This window comes from Cervus canadensis, chromosome 8 (assembly GCF_019320065.1).
Source record: "Cervus canadensis isolate Bull #8, Minnesota chromosome 8, ASM1932006v1, whole genome shotgun sequence".
Classification (NCBI taxonomy): Eukaryota; Metazoa; Chordata; class Mammalia; order Artiodactyla; family Cervidae; genus Cervus; species Cervus canadensis.
This window is the reverse complement of record NC_057393.1, coordinates 66588737-66614183: the sequence shown is the minus strand read 5'-3', so window position 1 is coordinate 66614183 and position 25447 is coordinate 66588737. Positions and strand designations below refer to the sequence as shown.

Here is a 25447-nt window from a genome sequence, read left to right as displayed (position 1 = left end):
TGCATCTAAGATTCACAGCAACCCTTGAATTATTATTTTTCTTGTGGATTTTTTTGTTGAATTATAACAATGGCATCCGTTTTTGCAGATGAGGAAAATCCAGTTGCATAGAGGTTCAGTAACTACCAAAGGTCACACAGCTTCTACGTTAGAGCCAAGATTAGAGTAGAAACCTTTGAACACTATCCAGACTTTCTAGGATACAACGGTGGCCTGTGAAACACTATTAACACAACTCTCAGAGTCCACAGGAGTCGTGATGAGTTATAAGTTCAGGACAGTACTCAGAGGTCGGTGTCCTTTTCAGATATCCTGGATAGTGGCTGGAGTATGTGTTCATAAAAAACACACAAAAGATGTTTTTTAAAAGTTTCATCATTTTAGCAGTTAGTAATTCTGTTTATGAACTCTCAAAATGATACCTTTAAACAGTAGTGACCCTTTTTGTCTAGTTTATACATAATTACTCTACAAATTTCTTCGTTTTTAGACGCTTACGGATGCTTTCATTTGGAGCCCAAAGCTTTAATCTCTGTTTTTGAAATTGCAAAGCTTCTGCTATCTTTGGTCATATGGAAACTTTTTTTCAGAAGCACTTTTTTTTTTGAAGTCTGTGAATACAAACAATTTAGGTGGTTGGTCTTAGCTGAGAGAGCGTTTGGTGAACATAAATGGAATTGCTGAGTCATAATGCTTTTTTTTCTTTTAAAGTATACAATCCAGTGGTTTTTAGTGTATTCACAGAGTTTGTGAAACCATCACCACAATTTTAGAACATTTTTAGAAGAAACCCCTTACTCTTTAGTAGTAACGCTCTCCCAGTCTCCTAGTCTTGGACAAATACCAGACTACGTTTTGTTGATAGATCTTGTTCAGAACGTTTCTTATAAATGGAATCATATACTATGTGGTGTTTTATAATTAGCTTTTTTCACTTAGCATGATGTTTTCAAGATTCATCCATGTTGTAGCTTGGATCAGAAAATCGTTCCTTTTTATTTATAGGTGTGAGACTTTTCCTGAAGAATTTTAAGTAATGGATATTCAGTGTTTCTCTTTTGTTCTCACCTACAGGGAACATGGGAGTCTTGGGTTTGCTTTATACAACAGGATAGTTTGTCGTATTAGAGGAGTTATTAACCTGAGGAATATGACCCCAGTGACTGGCCTTTAGGATGCCCTGAACCCTTTGTAATTATCTGCGAGATTTTATATTCCTAAGCATTTTTTGATGGGGGAACATAGGGGACTGAGAACATTTAGGTTTTGTTAAAAGATAATTTCCCCCCGGAGGTAATGTTGTGAAACTCATACAGGTATGAAATGAATACACACTTTATTTTACTTACGGTGTTCAAAAGAGAAGTCCAACGAACCAATACATTTGTAGATCAGGAGTATTAAAATGAATATGCAAATGGAGTCAAAACAGTTTCTTCCATAATGGAGAAGGGACATCATTGAACCTTTACTGGTCATGCAGATATAGATTAAGATCAGTCTGCATTGCTGTCAGCTTGTACATGTCCGACTCTTTGTAACCCTATGGCTTGTTAGCCCACCAGGCTCCTCTGTCCTTGGGATTCTTCAGGCAAGGATACTAGAGTGTGTTGCCATGACCTCCTCCAAGGAATCTTCCTGACCCAGGGATCACACCTACATCTCTTTACCACTGAGCCACCTGCAAAGCCCAAACCTGTAAAACAACTTACATATAATCAGAATCCAATAACCCAGAGGGGTGTCCTTGACAGTATATACTTTTCCATTGGAAGCACACATTTTCTCCTACACTATCCAAAAAGTCTGAAAGTATTGACTTTTTGAAAGTAAAGTCTGAAAGTAATGAATACTTCCAAGTATTCATTTTAAATTTAGAGTCTTCAGTTTTAAAAAGTAGCTCCTTCATGACTCGATTTTGAAAGCAGACATTCTAAAAGTGTTTGTATCAGTTGAGGATCAGTCAGAGACCCAGGGATAGGTCTCTAGTTTATTTTTTTGAACAGGGTTACTTGTTAGAAAGTTCCAGAGAAGTAGCCCTTGCGGTTTACTTAGGTTACACTTTTGGGCATGTGTTCAGTATTTCTCATCTCTAATAGCTGCGTGACTGTTACTGAAGGGAGGGGATTTCTGTAACTAGTTATAATTTGGAAAGTCTAGCTATCTTAACTCTGACAAAGGTAGGTGGATAATCCTATTAGTAAAAGAAGAATGGGAAGGGAGAAACCTAGATGACTTACTTCTTCCCCAGTTTCTCAGGGAAGTCAAGAATTCTCATTTTTGTGTGAAGAATGCGGGATTATTCCCACTTGACTTTGCTTATTATCCAAGGGGTCCTTTCCAGTATTACAAGGATGATGAACTTCTTTTGTACTTTGATAGGTAACTTTGTGTACATGTGCACAGTAAGTCATTTAGCTACTGACTGTGAGAGACTCTGGGAGTTCATTGCAGATTTGGTAACGTTATGTGCTCAAATTTGCGGAGTGCAATTTCCTCCCACATCTGCCCTATTTCCCTCAGCCTGAGGTTGTATTTACCAAGAAAACACAGGTGGTTCAATGGTAAGAATCTGCTTGCAAATACAGAAGACATGGGAGATGCCAGTTCAATTCCTGGGTCAGGAAGATCCTCTGGAGTAGGAAATGACAACCTGCTCCGGTATTCTTGCCTGGAAAATCCCATGGACAGAGGAGCCTGGAGGACTACAGTCCATGGGGTTGAGAAGAGTTAGACATGCCTAAGTGACTGAGTGTGCATGTATCCCTCAGTCTGTTCCTTTTGCTTGTTGGACTTAGTTTTGTGTATTTCAGTATTCTCTGCTAGGTTGAAGCTCCCCATAATGTCTTTTTTGATATATTTCAGAAGAGCGGTGCTCAGAGTTGACAGTTGACAGAATCAGCATCTGTCTTCACTGGATGCCTGCTCTTGACCACAAGTAAATGAATAAAAAGTTTTCAACGACCGTTTGGTAGTCTTTGGGGCTGCCAGCTTTTAGGAGCTTGAATTTTCTGTGAATACACTCTTAACAACTGTGTTACATTGCATGGCTGTCTCCTCTCTGAGGCCAAGATTGTGTCCCAGTGATGGTTGAGGTGCTTTGCCCAAATAACTCAGTGTAAAGTGTAGAGCAGTCAGTCTTGTCAGGCCTGTGAACTAGGACTAAGAATGTCTATCTGACTGTCCAGGCCTGACTGGAAGGGAAAATATGGACAGTTAAGCGTTTTGAGATGAACTTCTCAGATACTGGATCATTTGCCTTACATAGCGGAATTTTGGGGGAAGTATATGGTTTGCTCTTTACCTCCTAAGAAATGATGACTCATTCCCTTCAAACATTTCTGTATCACACAGTCACGCCTGGTTGGTTGGAATGGCCGTTTGGTTTATTGCTCAATTTCTTTAATGACTCAAGGGAGTTTTCCCTTTGGGCTTGTGATCTGTTTTTGCTGATAAACTGTAACGCCTTTTGAGGCTCTAAAGACAATAGTGTTTTCTTACCTGTTTACTTTGTACTTTGAAGTTCTGCAGAATGTAATCTGAAGGAGAATCAGATTCGATTAACTTTTTTTCTCCTATTTTTAGAGTAGAAGTAAAGTAATAATAAGCTCTTAACTCTTTGGCTTTCTTCTCTATTTTAATTTCACGGCCTTACTGCAGTCTCTGTCATTAGAGTATGATTTGTTTTTAAGACGTTAAGACAGTGGGTGGACTGGGTAAAACAGGTTTTTCTTTTCCTCAACAGCCCATTCCTGCTTTAAAGCTCGGACCTCTTCTGGCTCTTGTGGAAAAACTATTGAGTGCTGAGTTGTGTGCTTTTATTAGAGGATTTTGATTATTAGTATCTAATAATTAGATCATTAGTATCTCGCCAAAGAATAAATATTAGCCATGAGCAGTGAATTGATGTGGCTGGGCCCCAGCTTTAACACTTCCAGTTAAGCTTGGTGGATGTCTTTTACGCCCATCTGGTAATATGTTCTGGACAAGGAAATGGCAACCCACTCCAGTATTCTTGCCTGGAGAACCCCATGGACAGAGGAGCCTGGTGGGCTACAGTCTGTGGGGTTGCCAAGAGTCGGACACAACTGAGCGACTCAGCACAGTAATATGTTAACTCAATTGCTGAGTATTTCTTTTATCAAAGTAGGGGATGGGGAGAGAAGGGACCATGTTATGGTGTAGAGAAAGGGTTCCTAACCAAGTGAGGATGTCACCATCACCTGGGGGACATTTTCCAAAATATATATTTCTGGGCTCCACTCTGTATGTACAGTCCTCTAGGACGGATTGTTCTGAGAAAAGCTCCTTGGATAATTTTGGTGCCTTCTGCTGGTTAGAAGTAATAATAATCCTTTCCCCGTAATGGAAAGGATTGTTATTATTAAGGAAAGAAGCGTCATCCCTTGTGGGTCTGGAAATACCTTCTTTGAGTGATAGTCGTTTTTAGAATGCTTCTTCTGGTCTAAGTTGTTATTTAAGAAATTTAATGGGGAAAAAATATCACTGCATATTTGGGAAGTTAATTAAGTGCAGTACTGTTTCTCAAAGAAGTTTTTGCTGGGGGAGAGGGGGAGAGAAGATGTGGATGGTGCCATTATACAAAGTTTGCTTAGAGAGTCATGTTCTCTTGAAGGGATTCAAGGACTGAAAATGGTTAATATCACTGGGGAGATCTGTAGGTCAGTGCTGATAGGAAAGTAATTTGTGATGGAAGAATTCTGAGTCTCCTGGACTTAGATGGACTCTGTCACATCATAGTCTTGGCCTCGTGAAAATGTTAAGAAAATAAACCCTAAGTATAAAAAGCATTGAGATTGTGTTGAGTGGAACCTTAGTGTTAATTCCTGTGCTGTTACACAACTACATTCTAAATTTAAGGAAGCCAGGAGGGAAATCACTCTAAGACACTGGTTTTAAGCCTGAAGGTCATGATCCATTTAGAGGGATGCAGAATCAATTCAGTGCCAAGCCTTTAAAAAGAAGGAAGAAATAGAAAAGAAATGTAAGTCTGTCACTAGTACCTAAAGTATTTTGGAAATTTTTGTTTTGTTCTTATATCTTCTGTTGCTATATATGCTAGTTTGTGTTGTAAAATACATTTCTGTGGAACTGCATTGGGAAAGTTTGAAACTCATTCCAAAAAGTAACAGGCCCCAAATTTACTAGATTTGTAGACTGCTGCTATCGTGTTCACGAAAGTGTCTTGCTCCCTTGAAATGACATGGGAGGTGAAAGAGTTCAGTATTAGAATGCTACCAAGCTCCCAGACACTTCAGCAGTTGCCTTTTGTTTCATAATGATTAGGATTATTGAATAAACCTTTAGATTGGAAATGGGATAAAGAAAAAGAGGAAGTCTGGTTGCTTTATCATTATTTGACAGCTTCTTAAAGTGCTTAATGTTTGAATCTTCACACTAAAGTTGATCTTTTTTCCTTTAATATTATACTTTTAAAAGATTTATGGTATCCTTTAGTATCATTTTATATACATTCATTGGGCAAAGTGTTTTGGTTTTTTCCTCTACAAGAATACATTTCCAGTTTTCTAACAAAGTGTGAAGGAGAGAATGCTTTTTTGGTGAAAGTTTCACCAGTACCAAGAAGATCCTTGCTGAATAGATCACACTGACACTCACCCACAGACGCATACACATAGACTCTATTTAGTGAATATTCTGTGTCCCTTCTAGATAAAGAAATAGAGTCACAGACAGGTGAAATAATTTTCCTGGAGTTGTACAATAAGCTAGTGGCCTTCGTAGATGATCATTCATAGCTCTTGTATTTCCAGAGACACAGTGTAGAGATTAAGCTGGAATAAACAGAAGCCTCTGTAGTTGTGTGTTACCATATATCCAAGGTGTATTCTACCCAGAGCATAAATTGTGGAAAGAAAATCCTTGGAGTGGCACTGGATTGTGATGTGTTTAGTCCTTCTCTGCCTGTGACGCTGAGGATGAAGAATTGAAAGAGGACTGGTTTCCTAGCCTCTGCTGTAACTCAAGCCCATCCGGATGAGCTTAGGTACCCCGTTTCACTTCAGGGCATCTATAAAATGAAAACATGGGTTTGGTCTCTAAAGTTCTCTTCAGCGTTTAGATTGCGTACTTCCCCAGGGCTGGTTTATTGCATCAGAATCCAGCCTGGGGTTGGTGCTGTTCGCAAGGTTCCGAGGAACTGCCTCCTCCTTTTTTCCAAGGAGATGGCAAACATTACCCCCGCAGAGCCCTTTCAGGCAGCGAGCTGTCAGTGTTGTGACGGGCTTCTTCATTGAGGACTGAGCCTAGGTTGTTTGTGGTGACCTAAAAGGACCTTGGAATGAGGGCAGGAGGTGTAATTTCTGTGAGCAACTAGTTACCTATTCAGAAAACTTGCTAGGACTCGTCCAAGTACAGTAGCATTCTATCATTGGAATAAGAGAATATAGAAATACATCTCCTTAAGAGGTGTTTCTCTGTGCTTAAGGAGATGTAGTCAGAGACTTCAAATTCATGGATTCCCATTATCTTCTCAGAGCAATTACAAAGAAAATATACTTCTGCTGATTATAGTTTTGTAAATGTTAGCAAGGAATGCCTTTGTATTTTAATAGGCTTCTAACGATGGAATTATTAATAGTCTGCATTTGTTGATCCTTTGCTCTTTCCCTAATACTAGTTATGTTACTTTTTTGTTCAGTCAGTGCTGTGATAACATCCACAGTTACCGTCTGACATTGGTAAACTCTTTATTTTATGGGTGAACTAGGAACTAGAATCACCAGAGGAAAAAGTGATCTGAAAAGCTGGAATGATGGTTCTCCTCTCGTCCCATTCATACACACTATTTAACCATTTGGCTTTATCACAGCTCTAACACCAGAAGATGCTCTGTAATAATCGAAACTGTGACATACCTTCGATGATGGTAGACTCCTGTGATCTTTCTCAGGTCTCAGCCAGCACCGCCACTGCTGTGCGGGGTTGATTGTTGATAGCAACAGTGGGCTCTAGGGAATGGCTACCAGGAACTGTGGGGAGGGGGCTGCAGATAAGCTGTGTTTCTATGGATAGCCCTCTGGGGACCCAGGACTTGCCCAGTGCTAATTACTGTATACCATAGCCTAATTGCTAAGGGCATAAATGTTTTCAGCAAACATTAGTTGAACTGCGCATCTTCCTTCTAAGCTTTCATGCTACTGCTATAACATCGCATGTAGATTGCCAACAGGAATGTAAGCCAGCAGCATTGTCTTTTTCTCACAATCTCCTCCGCCATCTTCAGCTCCCCTCCCTCTTGTCTACCACAGTTAATGCTGTCACTGCTTACCCAGTCTCTCAAACATGAATTTGAGAATCTGGAATTATCTCTGTACTTCCTATGTCTAATAAGTCACCTAACCCTGTTTGTTCTGCCTCTAAAATTATTTTTCAAATTGTGCTGTTTTTTTGACCCCGATATATAGCTCTTAAGGTCAAACCCAGTTTATTTCTGTTTTGGACTATTTCAGCAGTCCTCTTAACTAAAATTTTTTGTCTCTAATCTCTGTCCTGTTTCTATTCCTTTCCCATGAAGTTATCTTAAAAAAAATCGCTCTCTTGATTAGTAACCCATGCATTTTGTTTTGTTTTTATTTGTTCTTCAGTTTGTTTTTTTCTTAAACTCTACACCGTGTTCTGGAAAATTTTCATTGTGGTTCATTTAAATCTGTCTTCTTTTTAATGCTGCTAAGAATGGGTATATAAAATGTATATATTATAATTTATTTAACCATTTCTCTATCAGTAGATGTTTATGTTTATTTATATTTTTTCTTTTGCTGTCACAAAGTGTATGTTCTTGAAAATGCACATAGATACAAACAGGTAGATACCAAAAATTGGAATTACTGAGTCAAAATGAGTGTACATTTAAAATGTTAATAGATACTGACAAATCACTTACAAAAGTACCTGTCAATTTATACTTCCAGTCTCTGTGCTTTTTTTTTTTTTAAAGACCAATTTAAATCTGGACCTAGTGTACTTCTCCTAGCCTCGGTTCTCTTGTAACTTGATGTGCTCCCTCATTCACTTGGTCTCTGTCAGCCACTGTCCAAGCCTTTGTTCAGTACAGACTGTCTGCCGGGCACCATGCTATATGTGGAGGATGAATTCTGGAGAAGACGGAATACAGTCTCTGCCCTCATCTTGTGTGTGCTGTTACTGCACAGAGCTTTCTGCCATTCCCAGACTCCTTTATGCATTTGCAGCTGTTATTCTCTCTTCTGGGTATGAGTTGTTTTTTGTTTTTTTTTTTCTGCCTAAAGACTTTTCTTTGGTCATTCTCTAGATTTTATCCTCTGTCTTGTCTTCCTCATCTCCCCACAGGTAGAGGTAGGTAGGCCTTTTTTAGTGATCTCTCTCAGCATCCTTTTTATAGTGTTTATCCTGAATAGTTCTGATTACTCACTTATATATGTGTGTGCCCATGTGTGTCTGCGTGTGTACGTATGGGCCTCTCTCATTAGATTGTAAGCTCAGTAAGGGCAAGAACTTACACCATTTACCTTGATGTTCCCCCAGCTTAATGCCTTAAACACTGGAGAACCTTCATAAATGTTGAGAAAGGGAATGAATGGGAAACTAAAGATGAACTTATTTTGTCTGGGGCACTCGGGGGGCTTGTGAATGTGACTGGGATCTGGTCAGTCTTCCGGGACCCAACCGTGCAGGGAGATGAGGGTCACAAGGCGACTGCGCTGCACATTGTCTGTGTTGAGGCACAACTGAATGCTTGACAAGAGATTTGCTGTCATGAGTTGGGTATTATGGTGACTTTTCAGAGGAGAGGGTTTTTTCCTTGCTTGTGCTAGCTGTTGTGAGTGATTCACATCGTAAGATACAGTTCCTTGCCTTAAGAGTTTTTGTCAAATGGGGCCTTAGAGCAGAGATGGATGGACTATGGTCCATGGGCCAAACCTTGCCTGCTGCCTGTTTTTGTATAGCCTGTGAGCTAAGAATGATGCTTTAATTTTGCAATTGTTTTTATAAGAAGAGTATTTTGTGATTGTGAAATTACATGAAATTCAAGTTTTAGCATCTGGAATTAAATTTTGTTGGAACACGGCTCCCTTCAAGTCTTCACCCTCTGTTTTGTGGCTGCGTTTGCTGCGGCCGCAGAGCTGAATAGTTGTGACACAGACGTTTGGCCCGTAGCACCTAAAATGTTTACCCTGTGGCCTTTTACAGAAGCAGTCTGCTGCCTTTTGGGTTGTGTTGTTGTTCAGTTGCCCAGTCGTGTCTGACTCTTTGTGACGCCATGGACTGCAGCATGTCAGGCCTTCCTGTCCTTCACCATCTCCCGGAGTTTGCCCAGGTTCATGTTCATTTCATCAGTGATGCCATCCAGCCGTCTCATCCTCTGATGTCCTCTTCTCCTTCTGCCCTCAATCTTTCCCAGCATCGGGGACTTTTCCAATAAGTTGTCTGTTTGCCTTTTGGGTTAAAGATTGGGAAAGATGCAGATAAAGAAGAGAAGAAGAAAAAGACATATTGAGAGGATTAGTTTGAGTTAAGATAATGGGATGGGTACTTCCCTGGTAGTCCAGTGGTTAAGAATCCACCTTCCTATGCAGGGAATGTGGATTCGATCCCTGGTCAGGGAACTAAGATACCACATGCCGTGGGGCAATTAAGACCATGTGCCACGACTGGAGAAAGCCTGTGCCACTGCAGCGACCCGGTGCAGCCAACAAAGAAGATAGTAGGACAGTAAATCCTGCAGTCTTCTAGAAGTTTTAGAGCTGAAATGATGACCCAGCTTAACCTTTTATTTTACAGACAGAGGATCAAAAACTTTGTCAAAGTCCACATGTCTGTTAAGGGGCAGTGTCCGCTGCAGTTCCTGGAGCAGAAGCTTTGCAGACTTTAGAGGATGATAAGATTACTGCTGGGGTAGGGCCACATCATGAATGGCCTTGCCCTTGAAAAAATAAGGGCTGAAGAACAAACTAAGAACAGACTTCCTTTCTCTCTCTCAAAGTAATATATATATATTTTCTTTTGTATTTCTAGAAGGCCTTTGAGCCCTACTTCGAGATTTTGGAAGTATATTCCACAAAGGCCAAGAACTACGTGAACGGTCACTGCACCCAGTATGAGCCCTGGCAGCTGATTGCATGGAGTGTCGCATGGACTCTGCTGATAGTCTGGGTGTATGAGTTTGTCTTCCAGCCAGAGAGTAAGTATGCTGCCCCGCTCTGTAAAGGTACAGTGGCGTTAACACCAGCTTCGGAACTCGGGGCTAATGGATTGGGCTGACTTCTTGCCTGGTTGGTTTGGTTCTGATTTTTAAAATCTGTTTAGATAGAAAGGGCATTGCCTTCTGACTAGTAAAGTTTTAATAGGACTCTTGTGTGACTGTAACTGTTCATGTTGATTTTTCTGGATTGGCAGCTTACATTAAAACCCCTGAGAGATTAGTTAGTTATCGTAAGGATTCACAGAGTGTGGCTCAGACCCTCTTCACTTTTACTTTCTTGCCTAAAACATAATTGTGTCACCCGGCGTTCTCCAAGCATGGATTTATTGCTTTCACTGTAGGCTGTCTTTTCGGTAAAGATTATGTGAAATTGGAACAGCACCCATGCAGTGACCATTGGAACGTCTGCTGTGTGTTAGGCACTGCCATGCTCTAAAGATATCTGTACAGTACAAGTAATACAGGGTCCCTGTCCTCTTGGAATTGAACCTCTGCTGTCAGGAGACAGCACACTTTGAGCTTCCTGGGTAGGGACTCCAGGAGCCAGACTGATGGGGAAGAGAAGGCCACTCCTCAGGGAGTGTGGAAACTGAGAGGTTTTTTAGTGATCAGTTTGTCCATCTTCCATCCTTCCTAAGACCCTGCCCATGTCCCCTGCACCCCCACCCTCACCCCCACCACCTGGTTGTGTGTTACCTGCTTACAAATTCTTCCCCTGTGGGCTGTGTTGGGTAAGTCAATGGTAGGAGAGGTGCTGGGTGTTCTGTACATGCCCTTGCACCCCTTCCTCACCTATAGTAGGGTATCTGAGTTAGTAACATTGATGAGACTTGCTTATCATTTCTCATCTGTTTAAAATTTCTGTTAACTATTTGCTTCCCTGATAACATCTATGTGAAGGGGCTCTTCAACTGATATTTTCTTGTTCTTTTTTTCTTATTCCCCTAGGAAAGTCAGCTTAGAGGCCAGATTCTGTTTTATCCCTTTACCATGAAGATTAGCCAGCCATCCGGTAACACTCTGCCACATTGCCAAGTTATAGCAGAGTTAACATTGCACTTAATTAAAGTAGAGATGAAATGTCCTCAGTTTCTGCTCCTAGTGCTTGCAAGACTTTCTCATAAATTCATGACAGATTGGACAGACTAACCCTTGTGCTTCATTTGCTCCATGGTTTGGAAACAGACGCAGCCCTTGTCCTTCTGCTCAGGCTTATTCCTTTCCTGGGAAGCATTTGATTCAGTGCCGCCCACCATCCTGTCTGATTGCAGAGGGTTCTAAGGAGTAGCAGTTCTTGCTTTTTTTTATTGTGATGAAATATACAGAACATAAAATGTATCATTTTACCCATTTTTAAGTGGAAAGTTGTGACATAAAGAACATTCACATTGTTATGGAGCCATCACCACCATCCATCTCTAGACCTTTCTCATAATTGTAGGCTCTGTGCCCATGAAACTTGAACTTCCCACTACTTTCTCTCCTCAGCTCCTGGCATTCACTATTCTGTGTGCTTTTTCCTTTTAAAGTGGCACATTCGTAAATCTGAACTATGGTCAGAGACCTTAAGGCTTATATTTCCTCGATATGCTGGGTATTAGCTTTAGGTATTTACTTGTATTTCCCATTGTTCAGCCCACGGTGCCTGTGTCCATTTTGTTTAACCCATAGTAGAAGCTCAGCCATCTGAGGTCCTGGTACTTAACTTACCTGCCTTTAGTGTTCAGAAATATGTGCTAGCTCTGAGTACGCCATGAGAAAACTAATACTAGCAGTGTGTTAATGGTATGTGCCATCTAAATCTTCATGAACTCCAAGCCATTGCATGGTTTTAGTAACATTTTTTCTTACTATAAAAGCAGTACATTTTCATTGTATAAAATCAGGCAATATGGTAAACCATAAGAATAAAATTAAAATCTTGTTACCTAGAGATAACCACTGTTTATGTATCTGTGTGTCTGTCTGTGGCTTCCCAGGTGGCTCAGTGGTAAAGAATCTGCCTGCCAATACAGAAGACACAGGAGATGTGGGTTCGATCCCTGGGTTGGGAAGATCCTCTGGAGTAGGAAATGGCAGCCTGCTCCAGTATTCTTGCCTGGAAAATTCCATGGACAGAAAAGCCTGCAGGCTCCAGTCCATGGGGTTGCCAATAGTTGGACACGACTGAGCAACTGATCATGCACGCACCCATCTCTTTCTATATCTGAATCATACAAAATTAATTTTGTAGTTTGAAAATTGCTGAATATTGGCAATTTTTTTTTTTTTTAATTTTTTGGCAATTTCATACTGCTTAAATACACAACACACTTTTTATTTTATAACTTCCAACTTGAACTTTAGACACGGAAATGTCTTCCCTCCAGAGATCAGGTATTTGATAGAATTTCCAATTTTTTCAGCACCTTGCTCACATAGAAGTATTCTGTATATTAGTGAGCATCGAGTTCCTTTTGGTATATTGCCCTAGAGGAGTCTAAAGTCCGACTAGTGATAAATTTTGCTGATCTTCAAATTCTGGGTACCCTTCTGAGGGAGAGAGGGTAATTGTGGAACACAGGATGGACACAGGTAGATAAGAACTGGACTCGGCAGGAGCGTAGGGCAGGGTTGGCAGTCTTCTAAGGCGTGATCTATTTTTTACTTCTCCTCTGTGGTTTTCAGCTTACATCCTTCCTCATTGATGTTGGTTTTACCTGTGGGATTGTCTGTAGTTCATCAGTAGAAATCAGAGTTCTGTGGTGGGAGGAGGTTTCTAGCCATGGCACCTTGGGCAGTGCCCTTGAACCTGTTAGGGTTTCCTCGCAGTGAAATGGGCACACTCATACTGCTTTACCCAGTCAGAGAGTGCTGTGAGGCTTGAGTGGCATCACTGGTGTGAAAGGGATTTGTAAACTAAAAAGAGGCGTGCATTGTTGTTCTTACACTGGCATTTCCTATTTTATTACCTTAGAACTTTCTCGTTACTTTTCTTTTTGCACCTCTGGGGACTTCTACTTTTTAAAGAAATCAACTCATCGCAGTGTGGTTGCTTTACAATGTTGTGTCACTTGCCGCTGCCCAGCAAAGTGAATCAGCTGTCCGTGTACACGCTTGTTTTGATCTCCTTCCCATTCAGGTCACACACAGCACTGTGTTGGAGTTCCCTGAGCTACACAGTCGGTTCTCATTAGTTACCTGTTCTGTACATGGTAGTGTACCTTCTGTTAGTCCCACTCTCCCAATTCTTGACTTTTACTTTGGAGATAATCTTTTTAGGTCTTGACCACATGGTCTTTTCATTCTTAATTTCCCTGTCTCTGGTCTGTATTCTGTTCTTTTTACTCTGTACCCTGTTATCTCACAGATTTCACAAAATTATGTGTTCTTCTCCACCCAGTCACATTAATGTACTTTCAGACACCTGATTCAGCTTGCTGATTTTTAGATTTCTTTCTACCTCATTAATTAATTGTTTTATCCATTAAAATAGGGAATAGTGCTGAATCTTTACAGCTTTAACACTGTTAGAAATAATCAAATAACAAGCAGCTGAACCATCTAACACTAAATGCTGCTCGTTTGATGGCTTGTTATGGTGACATTTAAAAATACACTTTGGAAGAATTTTTAATAATGTAGAAATACTGTAAATGAGAAGAGAATACAATATTCTGTGTACCGTAAGATTTCAGGACTGAAAGGAAATACTCTAAGCAAAAAGTAACTGGTTTCAGCCGTTTGTCTTAGTCAGCCTGTGTCTTAGATACCTGGTTTTGTCCCAGACATTTACAGAGTGTTAACCTCAGTGCTAGGCCCTTAGGGATGCAACCTAGGCAAAAACTACTAGTAAAGATGCATAGCATCATTTAATAAATACCCATAGATGGTGAAGACACCTTCTTTGGCTGTTGAAAGCTACTTCTGGGCAAGGAAATTGGAATACCCAGATCTCCTAGGACAGCGGCAAAGTTCATTCAGTTCATGACTTGTATCCTTGCAGAAAGCTTAGGTCTAGATTCCTTTGAAACTCATTTGGGGTAACTGAAAATTCTGTTGTGCATGTGAAGCAGTATACAGTCCTGGGAGTCTAGGACTAGAAAAACAGATTTCAGTTAAATCCTTGCCCCATCACTGATATGATCCTCGGTCTTGAGCAAGTTATTAATGCTTTGATCCTCAGCTGCCCTTGGATAGTAGGTAGTGCCTTCTATGCTGGCCTCAAAATCTTGCTGTTGGAGTCAGTTGAGATACTGTATGTGAATTCATTAAAAGGCATGACCGTGTGTTTAGATGCCATGTATTTATAATAATTGTAATTTACAGGATCAGAATTTGAGATTTGTCCTATGTACTGCCCAACAGAATGTCTGATTTGTGTCCATGATATCTGAAAGCCTTTTTAGGTCCAGAAAATGTTGTTGGGATATGTGTTGAATGAGAGACTAGAGCACAGATTCTGAGAAGATGCGTGGGTTGGTCATTTGTTTTGAGGCAGGGGAGAGAAATGTTGGGCACCTAGAAACCTTGGGAAGGTGAGGAACTCCGCGGTACACTTGGGCCAGCAGTTCTGTTTCTGGGAACTTACCTGTAGGTACGTTCTCATTATGCAGTACAGCATGTGTTACAAGGCTAAGCATTTCAGCGTGGTTTGTAACAGACATCAGAAACAACCTAAGTTTCCATCAGGAAAGGGCAGGTTAAATAAACCAAGGTACGTCCGTCTAATGGAATACTCTACAGTTGTAAGAATGCATTAGGGAGCACTGGTCTTTAAAAGACTGCTGCTGAGTAGAACAGGTCTAGTGCAGTGCTGGAGTGTGCTACCCATTGTGTAAAAGAGACAGACAAGAACGTGTCTTCACTCTTGCTTGTGTATGCATACAGAAACTCTAGAAGGGTATCTAGAAACTAGTGGTAGTAGTATTAACCTGGGGGTAGGATGAGGGTCTGGGGGATAGATGAGAGTGTGTGTGTGTGTTTATTTTTTTGAACCATGTTGTAATATATTACTTGTTCAAAAATTAAAAGTTTTTTTTAAAGAAACTACCTTTGTAATCTGAAGGCAAGTGTGATTACAGAGAACATGCTGAATATTGAATAGTTCATACATTATGACTGTCAGGTAATAATCCATGGGAATTTCAACAGAACCATTTGTTTCTTTTAGGTTTATGGTCAAGGTTTAAGAAGAGATGTTTTAAGCTTATCCGGAAGATGCCTATCATTGGTCGTCAGGTAGGCAGAGTCATTTCACTTTTCCCTACTGCTTCCCTCCCCCATGATCATCACACCTTTCTTTCTAATTACTAAAGCTAGGAGTTCAAGGGGGATGGGTGCGTTTTGTCCCCCACCTCCAAGAAACGTTTGACCATGTCTGGAGATATTTTTGGATATCAGAAGAGGAGGTGGGTGCTCTGGGCATTGAATGGATGGGGTGAGGGATGCTGCTAAACATCCTCCAGGGTGCAGGGCAGGCCACGCAGTGGAGACCCGTCAGACTCAGAACGCCAGAAGTGCCACGACTGAGAAGCGAGACATCACTCTTTCTCCACCATATTTGACCAGAGGAGAAAGGAGATGTCTGTTCAGGAAAAATTTGAAATTAGACAACCTGACAGAAGTGACAGGAAACTTTGGAAAAATATTTGGTGGTGGCGGTTTAGGCGCTGAGTCGTGTCCAACTTTTGCGATGCCATGGACTGTATAGCCTGCCAGGCTCCTCTGTCCATGGGGATTCTTTAGGCAAGAATGCTGGAGTGGGTTGCCAGTTCCTTTTCCAGGGGATCTTCCCGACCCAGGAATCGAACCCAGGTCTCCTGCACTGCAGGCAGATGCTTTACCAACTGAGCTGCGAGGGAAGTGGAGCAATATTTGGCTGAGCTGAATTTAGATACTTAGCAGGGATTGAGTGCTTACATGGTTCAGGGTTGGCAGGCTTTCTCTGTAACGGGCTGGATGTGAAGCATTTTCAGCTCTGTCCCTGTGGAGGGAAAGCAGCAATAGAACAGTGGGTGGAGGAGTGGGCCTGTGTTGCAGCAAGAATCTCTTCATAGCCACAGTCCACACTCGGCCTGTAGTTTGATTAGGCCTGTAGTTTGCTGATCCCAGGTTCAGAAACCTAGAGGGCAGAGCTGTTCTCTTGCTCTTTGTTCATATCTGTAGTCTAGTCCGTTCCCTTCACTGGCTCCTCTCTGACCTCACCCACGCTCAGGATGAGCCAGTCGCTTCTACCTTCCCCCCGGTTCTTTATCACAGGTGAAGACAAACAGGGCCGGCCCCACTGCGGGCTCTAACGAGGGCACACGGCCCTGATGGCTTCATCTCCCCTGCTTCCCACCCTCCCCCTCAGCTTTCCTGCAAGCTTTCTTTCATTTTTGGCTTTCAGTTCCTTTCCTCCTTTCCTGGCCAAATCAGAAAAGATGGCAGTTAGTTCCAGCCTTTGACTGATGTCCATTCAGACCACTGTGTGAACTCTTCCAGAACTTTGTATTTTTAGGTTCATTTCCTGTGGGGAAGTGGAAGTAATAACAGCTGGTGAAGGAGAGAAATGAGGGCTTTTATTTGACCCTTAATCATATTAAGCCCTAAAATTAGTCTACTGTAGTCATTAGAGAACAAAGAGCAGGGGAGAGGAAGGATACCGAGGATAGGCTGATTACAAGGGATAAGAGTGTTTCCCCTTATCATTTCCTGTATTTTTTCCCTGCCCTTATTAATTACACTTTGCTCCTTCCATTTCTAATTTTGATAACAAATGAATGTTGGGGTTCCAGAACCCATTAAATTTATATATCAGCATTGGAAGATACTATTCAATTATATTATTCGGTAAATACAACAGCATTGGAGGGTACTTAGAAAATGTATAATCACCTTTCACCTTTCAGATGCAGAGTTTTGAGGTGCAGATTCGAAAGTTACTTGTTCTGAGCGAGTGTGTGTGTCCCTCCCTCATCCGTTGAGCATCTGCTCAGCGTTAGGTACCATTCCGGGTGCTGGGGACATAGTGCAGGACCACTTGGGAGGCCATGCCCTTCCCACATGGAATCTACATTTCAGTACTAAGGAAAGACAGAAAATGAATAAGGAAGCAAACACATATGAATTTCCCTTTGAGATAAATGCTGTGAAGAAATTAAAATGCAGTGGAGCTTCTGAGGCAAGAATTGATGAGGTGATGTGAGGAAGTGCTTGCTGTGCTTTCTGATATGCCTCTGATGGTCATTTTTGTCTGTTTTATTACAGTAGCATCATCTGTGCATGGAAGCCCAGCTTTCATAGTTCTGGGTACACTTGTGCAGCACAGTTCTTTATCTAAATCTAAAAAATAGCTTCATGTCCATCACATGCTGCCCTGGCATTGTCCAGGAGTGTGCCCTGTTCTTCCTGCTAGTGCCTGCCTGATAAGACTGTTGCAGACATGTTCTAAAGGAGTGGCTTTCCCTGTGGTTTTATTGAGGGCCACATCTAAGAAGACCATCTTGGATTCTAATCATCCACTGCTAGAGATGAGACAACCTAAATGTTTGGAATAAGACATAAAACTTTAACAGACATATTGCTGAAACCATGTCACTGTAACACACACAAATCATAATGTATAGCCACTCTTCCCTAAATCTACAAACCAAGAGTGTCTCATTACAAATAGCAGCCTCTGCTGCATTCTTCCTGTCTGCTCTGTTCCTCCCCTCGCCCCTAACCCTAGCACTTTTCATGACCTTTATTTTCTGACTGTGATGCTTAAAGATAAGCTTCAGGACAGGACTTAGTCCCACCCCACCTAAGCTGCGTACTGCCTAAGTTTGTTTTTCCCCTGTGTATCCCTGTTGCATAGTTCAACAAGTGTTTACTAAGTGAAGGAATGAAAGAACATGTCTGAAGAGGATGGAAGCAAAATAACCATAGTTGATAAGTTATGTGGCAGAAAGGACCTTAGCGCCTCCTAGCACTGGAGAGTGGGCAGGGCGAGCTGTCAGCCTGAGGAGACAGGGGCAGCCTCCCTGGCTCTTCCCGGCGTGTCTTCCTTACTCTTCCGGGTGGGGATTCTTGCAGGGCCTCCAGTTCCTGGTGGGTCCTTGGGCATGCCTGGTGAGGGAGCCCATCACTTGCTTGAGCGCGGGAATCTGTTTCACTGCTGCTTGGCCTGCTTTCTGGCTGCCGTCTGTGGTTCTGCCTTGGCTTCTTCGGTGCACACATTGTAGCTGCTGCCAAGGCACGAACAAGGTCCGACTGGTGCCCAGAGAAGTGCTGACTTCAGCAGATGCACACCAAGCAAAGCGTTGGTGATCACAACATGACAAGGGAAAGGGATGGGGTGGGGTGGGGAACTGAGTGTATCTCTGACCTTTGGAGAGAAAATTGACTTTTCAGACTTCTAAGAGACTGCTGCCCAGGTGAGGTAACAGCTGAAGGGTCGAAATGTCAGCATATCTCTTTAAGAAAAAGTACCATCCTTGCTCTCAAGCACTTGTGCAGTGCCCGGCATCAAGCAGTTGGTTTGGTGATGTAACTGGTTCTTCATTCTCAGTACTGTATTCTGTCTCCCTGTTAACTTTGTCTTCCTTACCTTTGGAGATCCAAGATAAGTTGAACAAGACCAAGGAAGATATTAGCAAGAACATGTCATTCCTGAAGGTGGACCAAGATTACGTGAAAGCCCTGCCCTCTCAAGGTCTGAGCCCGGCTGCAGTTCTAGAGAAGCTCAAAGAATACAGCTCTAAGGGTACGATTCTCAGCAAACGCATGCTCCCTACTGCCTTAATGTGGCTGGTCACTTGCTCATCATTGGATGTTTATAGAGGTTAAGTAGAGTTCGTCCCTGGTGCTTCTGTGTTCAGGAGGGCCCACCTCCTGTCTCAAAGGCTGAATTTCATCTTTTAAAAATTATATTTAGATTCACTCTTCACCTATAAAGCAAGCAGATCTCAGAGAAGATGGAACTTGGTTCCATTTTCTTTTCTAAGCCTGAATAAAATAGATTTGTCTTTTGGAAAGACAAAATATGTGATAAGACTGAAATAGAGATTCATTTTAGAAATTATGGAATCTGTCTAGAGGCACAGAAGAAATAACAAGTCAGTGTAATTTCATCCTCAAAAGACAAACACAGATTATATATATATATATATATATATATATATATATCTCAAAATGTTAATGGTATTTTGTGTAATAAGCCCACACATGTACATGTATGCATGTAGGACGGATAAATGCACTTAGCAGCCTAGTGTTAAGAGTACAGCTCATGGACTCAGCCCTGACTCACATCTGGTTCAGCCACTTAACAAGATGACCTCAGGTAAGTTACTTCACTTCTCTATGCCTCTGTATCTGTCTCTCTACAATGAGGATAATAATAGTAGTACTTACCTGAAAGGATAATTGTAGAGATTAAATGAGATCATACATATAAGCATATAGCACCAGGCTTATAATAGGTACTCAATAAATGTTAGTAAATGTTAACTATTATTAATGCAAACATGTTTGTTACAAATTAGGATTATATTACAAATAACTTAAACATAGGCTTTTTCATTTGGCATAATTTTTTAGATTTATAGAAAGTTTGCAAAGATAATACAGAGATTTCCCACAAACCCCTCATTCAGCTTCTCCTGATGTTAACATCTAAAATAAGCTGGGTACATTTGTTAAAACTAAAAGAAAATTAACATTGGTACAGTGCTGTTACCTAAACCACAGATTCTATTCCTATTTCACCAGGGTTTCTATAATGTCCTTTCTCCTGTTCTAGGATCCAGGGTACCATACTGTATTTTAAAAGTTCTAATTGACATGTGTTGAATTTTTGATGATATTTTTGATCAGATGATACAAAACTAGATACAGTCCAGGATTTATATTTGATATAAAACAGGGATTAGCATTCTGAGACCTGTAGATTAACGATCTCTATGATTATGAGTGCTGGGTTGGCTGCCTCATATCTGCTTCCCTTCCATTTCTAAGTCGCTGTCCATGGCCATTGCTCTGCAGCTCCAGTAAAAGAACAGGAAATGAAAGCACACACCCTGCTTTTGAAATGCAGGTGACCTCTGGTCTGAAGACGTGCCTGTCACAGACCAGTCTCTCTGAGGACAAAGTCAGCGTGGCCACAGGCCAGAGCTGGCAGGTCACGTGAGAATGAGGGTTTGTCTGGATAGTCACTGCTCAGTCTTCTGCTCTCACTGGAGCCGCAGACCTTGGCTTTGTTAGAAGCACGGCAGCAGTTTTCAGTTTGAGTGCTTCTGTAATTCTCACTAGCCACTTTCAACAGGGCACAGGCATGTTGTCTTAAAGGACCCGAGACCCCCACATGAATGGATTTGTTGGTATTGTGGAGTGTCTCTGGGGGAGCACCTCAGAGAAAAGTGGAAGGTCGTACCTTACATCCTGGTCAGGAACCTTTCCTCTGATCCTTCTCCCAGTGTTGGTGGTGTTCCTGATGCTGAGTGTGGAGGCAGATGTTGCTGGAAGCAGGTGGCTAACTCTGTATGGGTTTCCAGGCTTGTCTGAGGACGATGCTGATGGCTCACATCTCACCATGGTTTGTTCAGTCAGAGATTCAGTTCCCTGACTCTGGCTCTGGTGATAATTGTGCTGAAATTTTGCATTTTGCCTTACTCTTTTCTGCTAACTCTGCTCATAGCAGTTTCCACACTTCGTTTGACTGGCTAGAAAGGGAGAGAAGGTGGAAGCCACTGCAGAAAAATGTCAAGCGGAGCCATACAGAGAACAGAAAACGAGTGTAGATAGAGGAGGTGGTTCTGCTGTTAGAAGCCAGCTGGGGATGATGACATTACTAGTGGACTCTCTTTATTGTACCTAGATGCTATTGCTACCTTTTTCACACTGTTGTTGATGGTAGTGGTTGACCTTTCATCTTTATTTTGCTGTGACACTACTGAAGCTCTTTTTCTTGATTTAATGTAAGGATGCCTTGGAGTTTCCACTCCAACTCTTTTGTACGCAGAAGAGTTTCTCCCTGTTTCTTCTTCTTCTTTTTTTTTTTTTTCCTGTTTCTTCTTTAGAACCTGTCTCCCCAGAGGCTCCTGCTTACTGATCCAGTGGTTTGCCCTTTCTTTGCAGATGTCTTGTGGCAAGAGGGGAAAGCCTCCGGAGCAGTGTATAGCGGGGAGGAGGAGCTCACCAACCTCCTCGTGAAGGTGAGCAAGTGCCTAGTCCTTGAAAGGAGTGTGCGGCTCTGCTGGTTTAGATGATCACATCTTTTTCTCTTTATTCTTGTAATTAAAAAAAAATTACTTAAGGAAAGTTTATTGTTAAAACTAAAGAGGTTCAGTGTCTCTTACCCAAACATAGACAAATATGCATAACATTGTCCAAGACATCTTCAGTCTTTAAAGGAGTAAGATGTTACTTATGTCTCCAGGCTTAATAGACACCTTGTGTAGAAAGCAGATTGCTAGGGAAGGTAGTCTGTCATTTGCCATTATTAATGATAAGATATATTTTGTTGAATCAGAAGAGATAAGGGATGGAAACTTGGTCATGATTTCCTGTACCCCTTGAGTCTCAAATCACAGAATCTGAAAATGAGCAGTGGTCTCAGTTATAATTCATATAATTCTCATATTTTTTTGTTGACTTTAGAATTGCTTTAGCTTCTTCCATTTCTAATCAGATTTATTTTTTCAATCTCACTTTGTCATACAAAATTGGCATTGGACTGTTGCTTTCTAAGGTCTTTGTGTTTGATTATTAGAACTATGAAACTGTGCATACCTTACTACATACTACATGTTTTACTCAGCTGTATTTTGACATAATACCCTGACCATACTTCTGTGCTTAACAATCTTTCAGTGACTTCCCATTGTCTACAGAGCAAATCCTAAGCTGCTTATGCAACCAAAAATACCAGTCCCTTCGTGAGCCAGATCCCACCTATTTTTTTCAACCATTCCTGTTATTTTCCCACATGAACACTAACTCCTGCTTTTTCTGTTTACTGAGTACCTTCTCCTTTGTTGTTTTCCTTTCCCTCGTTCTTGCTACCTGTTCTTAATGATGAATTCCTCCTATTCACTGCTCAAGGTTCCACTCAACGGACACCACCAGACCACTCAGAATGTTCGCTACTCCCTCTTTGAGGCCCCTTACCTTCATGCACACATATGCATCTGGTATCACACTGAAAACAGTTGTGCCACACACTTCACTAGGTGCTTTGCATGTGTTCTCTTACTTATGGCTAGGACCCCATCAGCTGTGTACTGTGATTATCCTCTTTAACATATGGGGAAACAGCCTCAGTGAGGTTATTTACCTAAGATTACACAGCTAGAAGTAACAGATAAAGCTAAGATTTCGAACTGGGTCTGTTGGGTGTTTTAGTCAGTGCTTTTAACCACATTTATATTTCCTCTGTTACCCCTTTGTAAAATAATTTTTATGCCTGTCTCTTCCACTACAACATTTTGGTCTTCTTTAGACTGGAGGACATATCTTCTATTTTCCAAGTTCCTGTTTTATCTAACATGGTTTGCCTGATTCTTTGTCCTGTATGATGTAAGCATCTCCACATGTGCTTGCATTTCTCCATAGGCTTATGGAGATTTTGCATGGAGTAATCCACTGCATCCAGATATCTTCCCTGGACTCCGGAAGATAGAGGCAGAGATTGTGAGGATGGCTTGTTCCCTATTCAATGGGGGACCAGATTCCTGTGGATGTGTAAGTATATGCAAATGACATTCTATAATATGACTTTTTTTTTTAGCATAAAATGAAGTTTATTAAAAACATTACATAAGTAATACATGATTATTATAGGAAGATCCAGCTGAACAGAAATTTTTAAAGATTACTTGCAATTTTGTAATTAGTGTCTCATCAGCATTTTAGTAAATACCTTCTAGATTTTTTTTCTCTTCAGTTTTTTATTTTGAAAACCTTTAAACTTGTATCGTCAGGATAGTTCTCCTGTCTCTTCTTTTTCTCCCTCCGTCTCTTTCTTCCACCCACATACCTAACCACTTTGTTGTTCAGACGCTCAGTCATGTCTGGCTCTTTGTGACCCCATGGACTGCAGCATACCAGGCTTCCCTGTCCTTCACCAACTCCCAGAGCTTGCTCAAACTCATGTCCATTGAGTCGGTGATGCCATCCAACCATGTCATCCCCTATTGTCCCCTTCTCCTCTTGCCCTTAATTTTTCCCAGCATAAGGGTCTTTTCCAATGAGTCGGCTCTTCGCATCAGGTGGCCAAAGTATTGGAGCTTCAGCATCAGTCCTTCCAATGAATATTCAGGGTTGATTTCCTTTAGGATTGATTGGTTGGATCTCCTTGCTGTATAATTTTGTCAAAACATCTCATCATTTTCTGATATACTTGTTTTGCTTGAGCTGGATATTGTTTTGCCATAAATCAAATCTTAGTTGGTTTAGGATTAAAGAGAGTGTCATTGTATTTAAAGATACACATGAGGATTCCTTCTCTCAACTATTCTTTCTAGTAGATGTTTGTTAGTTTTCCTAAACTGTGATTGATGAACTTCTATTGAGATTTGTTACTACAGACTGGTGTTGCCTTCTCTAGAAAAAACTAAATTTCAGCTTATGCAAGATAGAGTTAACCCAGGGTACTATAATGGTAACCTCTAGGTGCTGATCCTGTCATAACTTCTGTAATCATCATAAAGTCTGCAAATTAAATTACTAAAGGGCCCATCCCAAGACGAGAACATTTTATAGTTACCTTTTCCCCCCCAATAAGCAGCATTGGGTTTTACTTTTAAGTTGGCACCATGAAAAATCAACATGTTCAGATATTCAGTAGCTTATAAAAGTGGTATTCCAGACACTCATTTTTCCAAAAAAAAAAAAAATTCTTAAATTGTTAAAAACTGAATCAACCATAATCTAGCAGTGGGTTCCCTTATGGCATTTAGATGGATGGGTTGACACAGATGCCAGTATTCTTATAGTACCTGGGTATTCTGTGCCATTAGACTCTTCATGAACTTTTAAGAGAGTACAGGTTAAACAACCACAAAACCAGTTTGTGGTTTATCTAGTAAAGTTGAAAATATCAGTATTTTATGACCCTGAAATTCCACTTCTCGGGATATATTCTAGGAAAACTAGTACATTTGTATATCAGGATAGATGTATATTCATAGCAATGTTGTTCATGATAGTTAAATACTGGAAATAATTCAAATATCTGTCAGTGGTGGGGTGGATAAATTGTAGGAGACTGTGTATGCTTCAATCTGCTGTAGCTGTCACTCAGATTGATGCTCAGATTACTCCAGTTTTTGCCAGTGGGAGCTTCTTAATTTTGACTCCTGTATCTTTTTGCATGACTCAAAGTAGTTTTTGAAAGCTTCCTTTCTCTCCTCCCCCTTTTTTTTTTGGACAAAATATTTTTATTTGGTGAAAATATCTTTTACATTTCGTGCTCCAGATCCAGAATCAGCCCTAGTTCAAGGAGCCCTAGTTCATTTATAACCATGTAAAATATTTTCATTGGAAGGACTGATGCTGAAGCTGAAACTCCAGTACTTTGGCCACCTCATGCGAAGAGTTGACTAATTAGAAAAGACCTTGATGCTGGGAGGGATTGGGGGCAGGAGCAGAAGGGGGGGACGACAGAGGAGGAGATGGCTGGATGGCATCACCGACTCGATGGGCATGAGCTTGTGTGAACTCCGGGAGTTGGTGATGGATAGGGAGGCCTGGCCTGCTGTGATTCATGGGGTCGCAGAGTTGGACACGACTGAGCGACTGAACTGAATTGAACTGAACTGACTGAAAATATTTTCTTGGTTCCTAAAAGTAAAATTTATGGAACAAAGACAGTTAACCAGAATAAAACCCAGAGAGATGAATAGAAAGTTAAGAGACATGAAAGATAGAGTGAGAAAGGCTAACACACCTCTGTTCATATTGAAAAGCAGTCCCCGAAACATAACCTGTGAGGGTGTAACTATTAGAACAACTGATATCCTCGATAGCAACAATGGCTGGGGCAGTTGCTGGTAGAGGAAGATGGGCTGTGAGTTAAGAAATGTTGGAGCTGGGTGATACATGCAGGGGTGTTATTAATTCCCTCTTTAACTGTTCTACTCATTAGTTCTTCCATTGGGTTTCTAATTTCATTTACTGTGTTTTTCATTCTTGAGAATTCTGTTTTTGTTTTTTTTTTAATTTGTTTGGTTCTTTGTAGTCCCTTTCCTTGGCTTATGTTTTATTTAAATATATTGC

The 25447-nt window shown here is 41.1% G+C and overlaps 1 protein-coding gene across 4 annotated transcripts in view; it reads left to right on the top strand.

The window, feature by feature from the left end:
- SGPL1 (sphingosine-1-phosphate lyase 1) overlaps window positions 1–25447 on the top strand; it is a 72444-nt gene that overhangs the window by 30977 nt on the left and 16020 nt on the right. For all 4 annotated transcript variants that reach the window (XM_043476701.1, XM_043476702.1, XM_043476700.1 and 1 more), the window contains 5 exons: window positions 10039–10204; window positions 15378–15445; window positions 18788–18935; window positions 21308–21384; window positions 22784–22912. In XM_043476701.1, the coding sequence (XP_043332636.1) occupies window positions 10039–10204; window positions 15378–15445; window positions 18788–18935; window positions 21308–21384; window positions 22784–22912 (588 nt within the window). The remainder of the gene's footprint in view (window positions 1–10038; window positions 10205–15377; window positions 15446–18787; window positions 18936–21307; window positions 21385–22783; window positions 22913–25447) is intronic.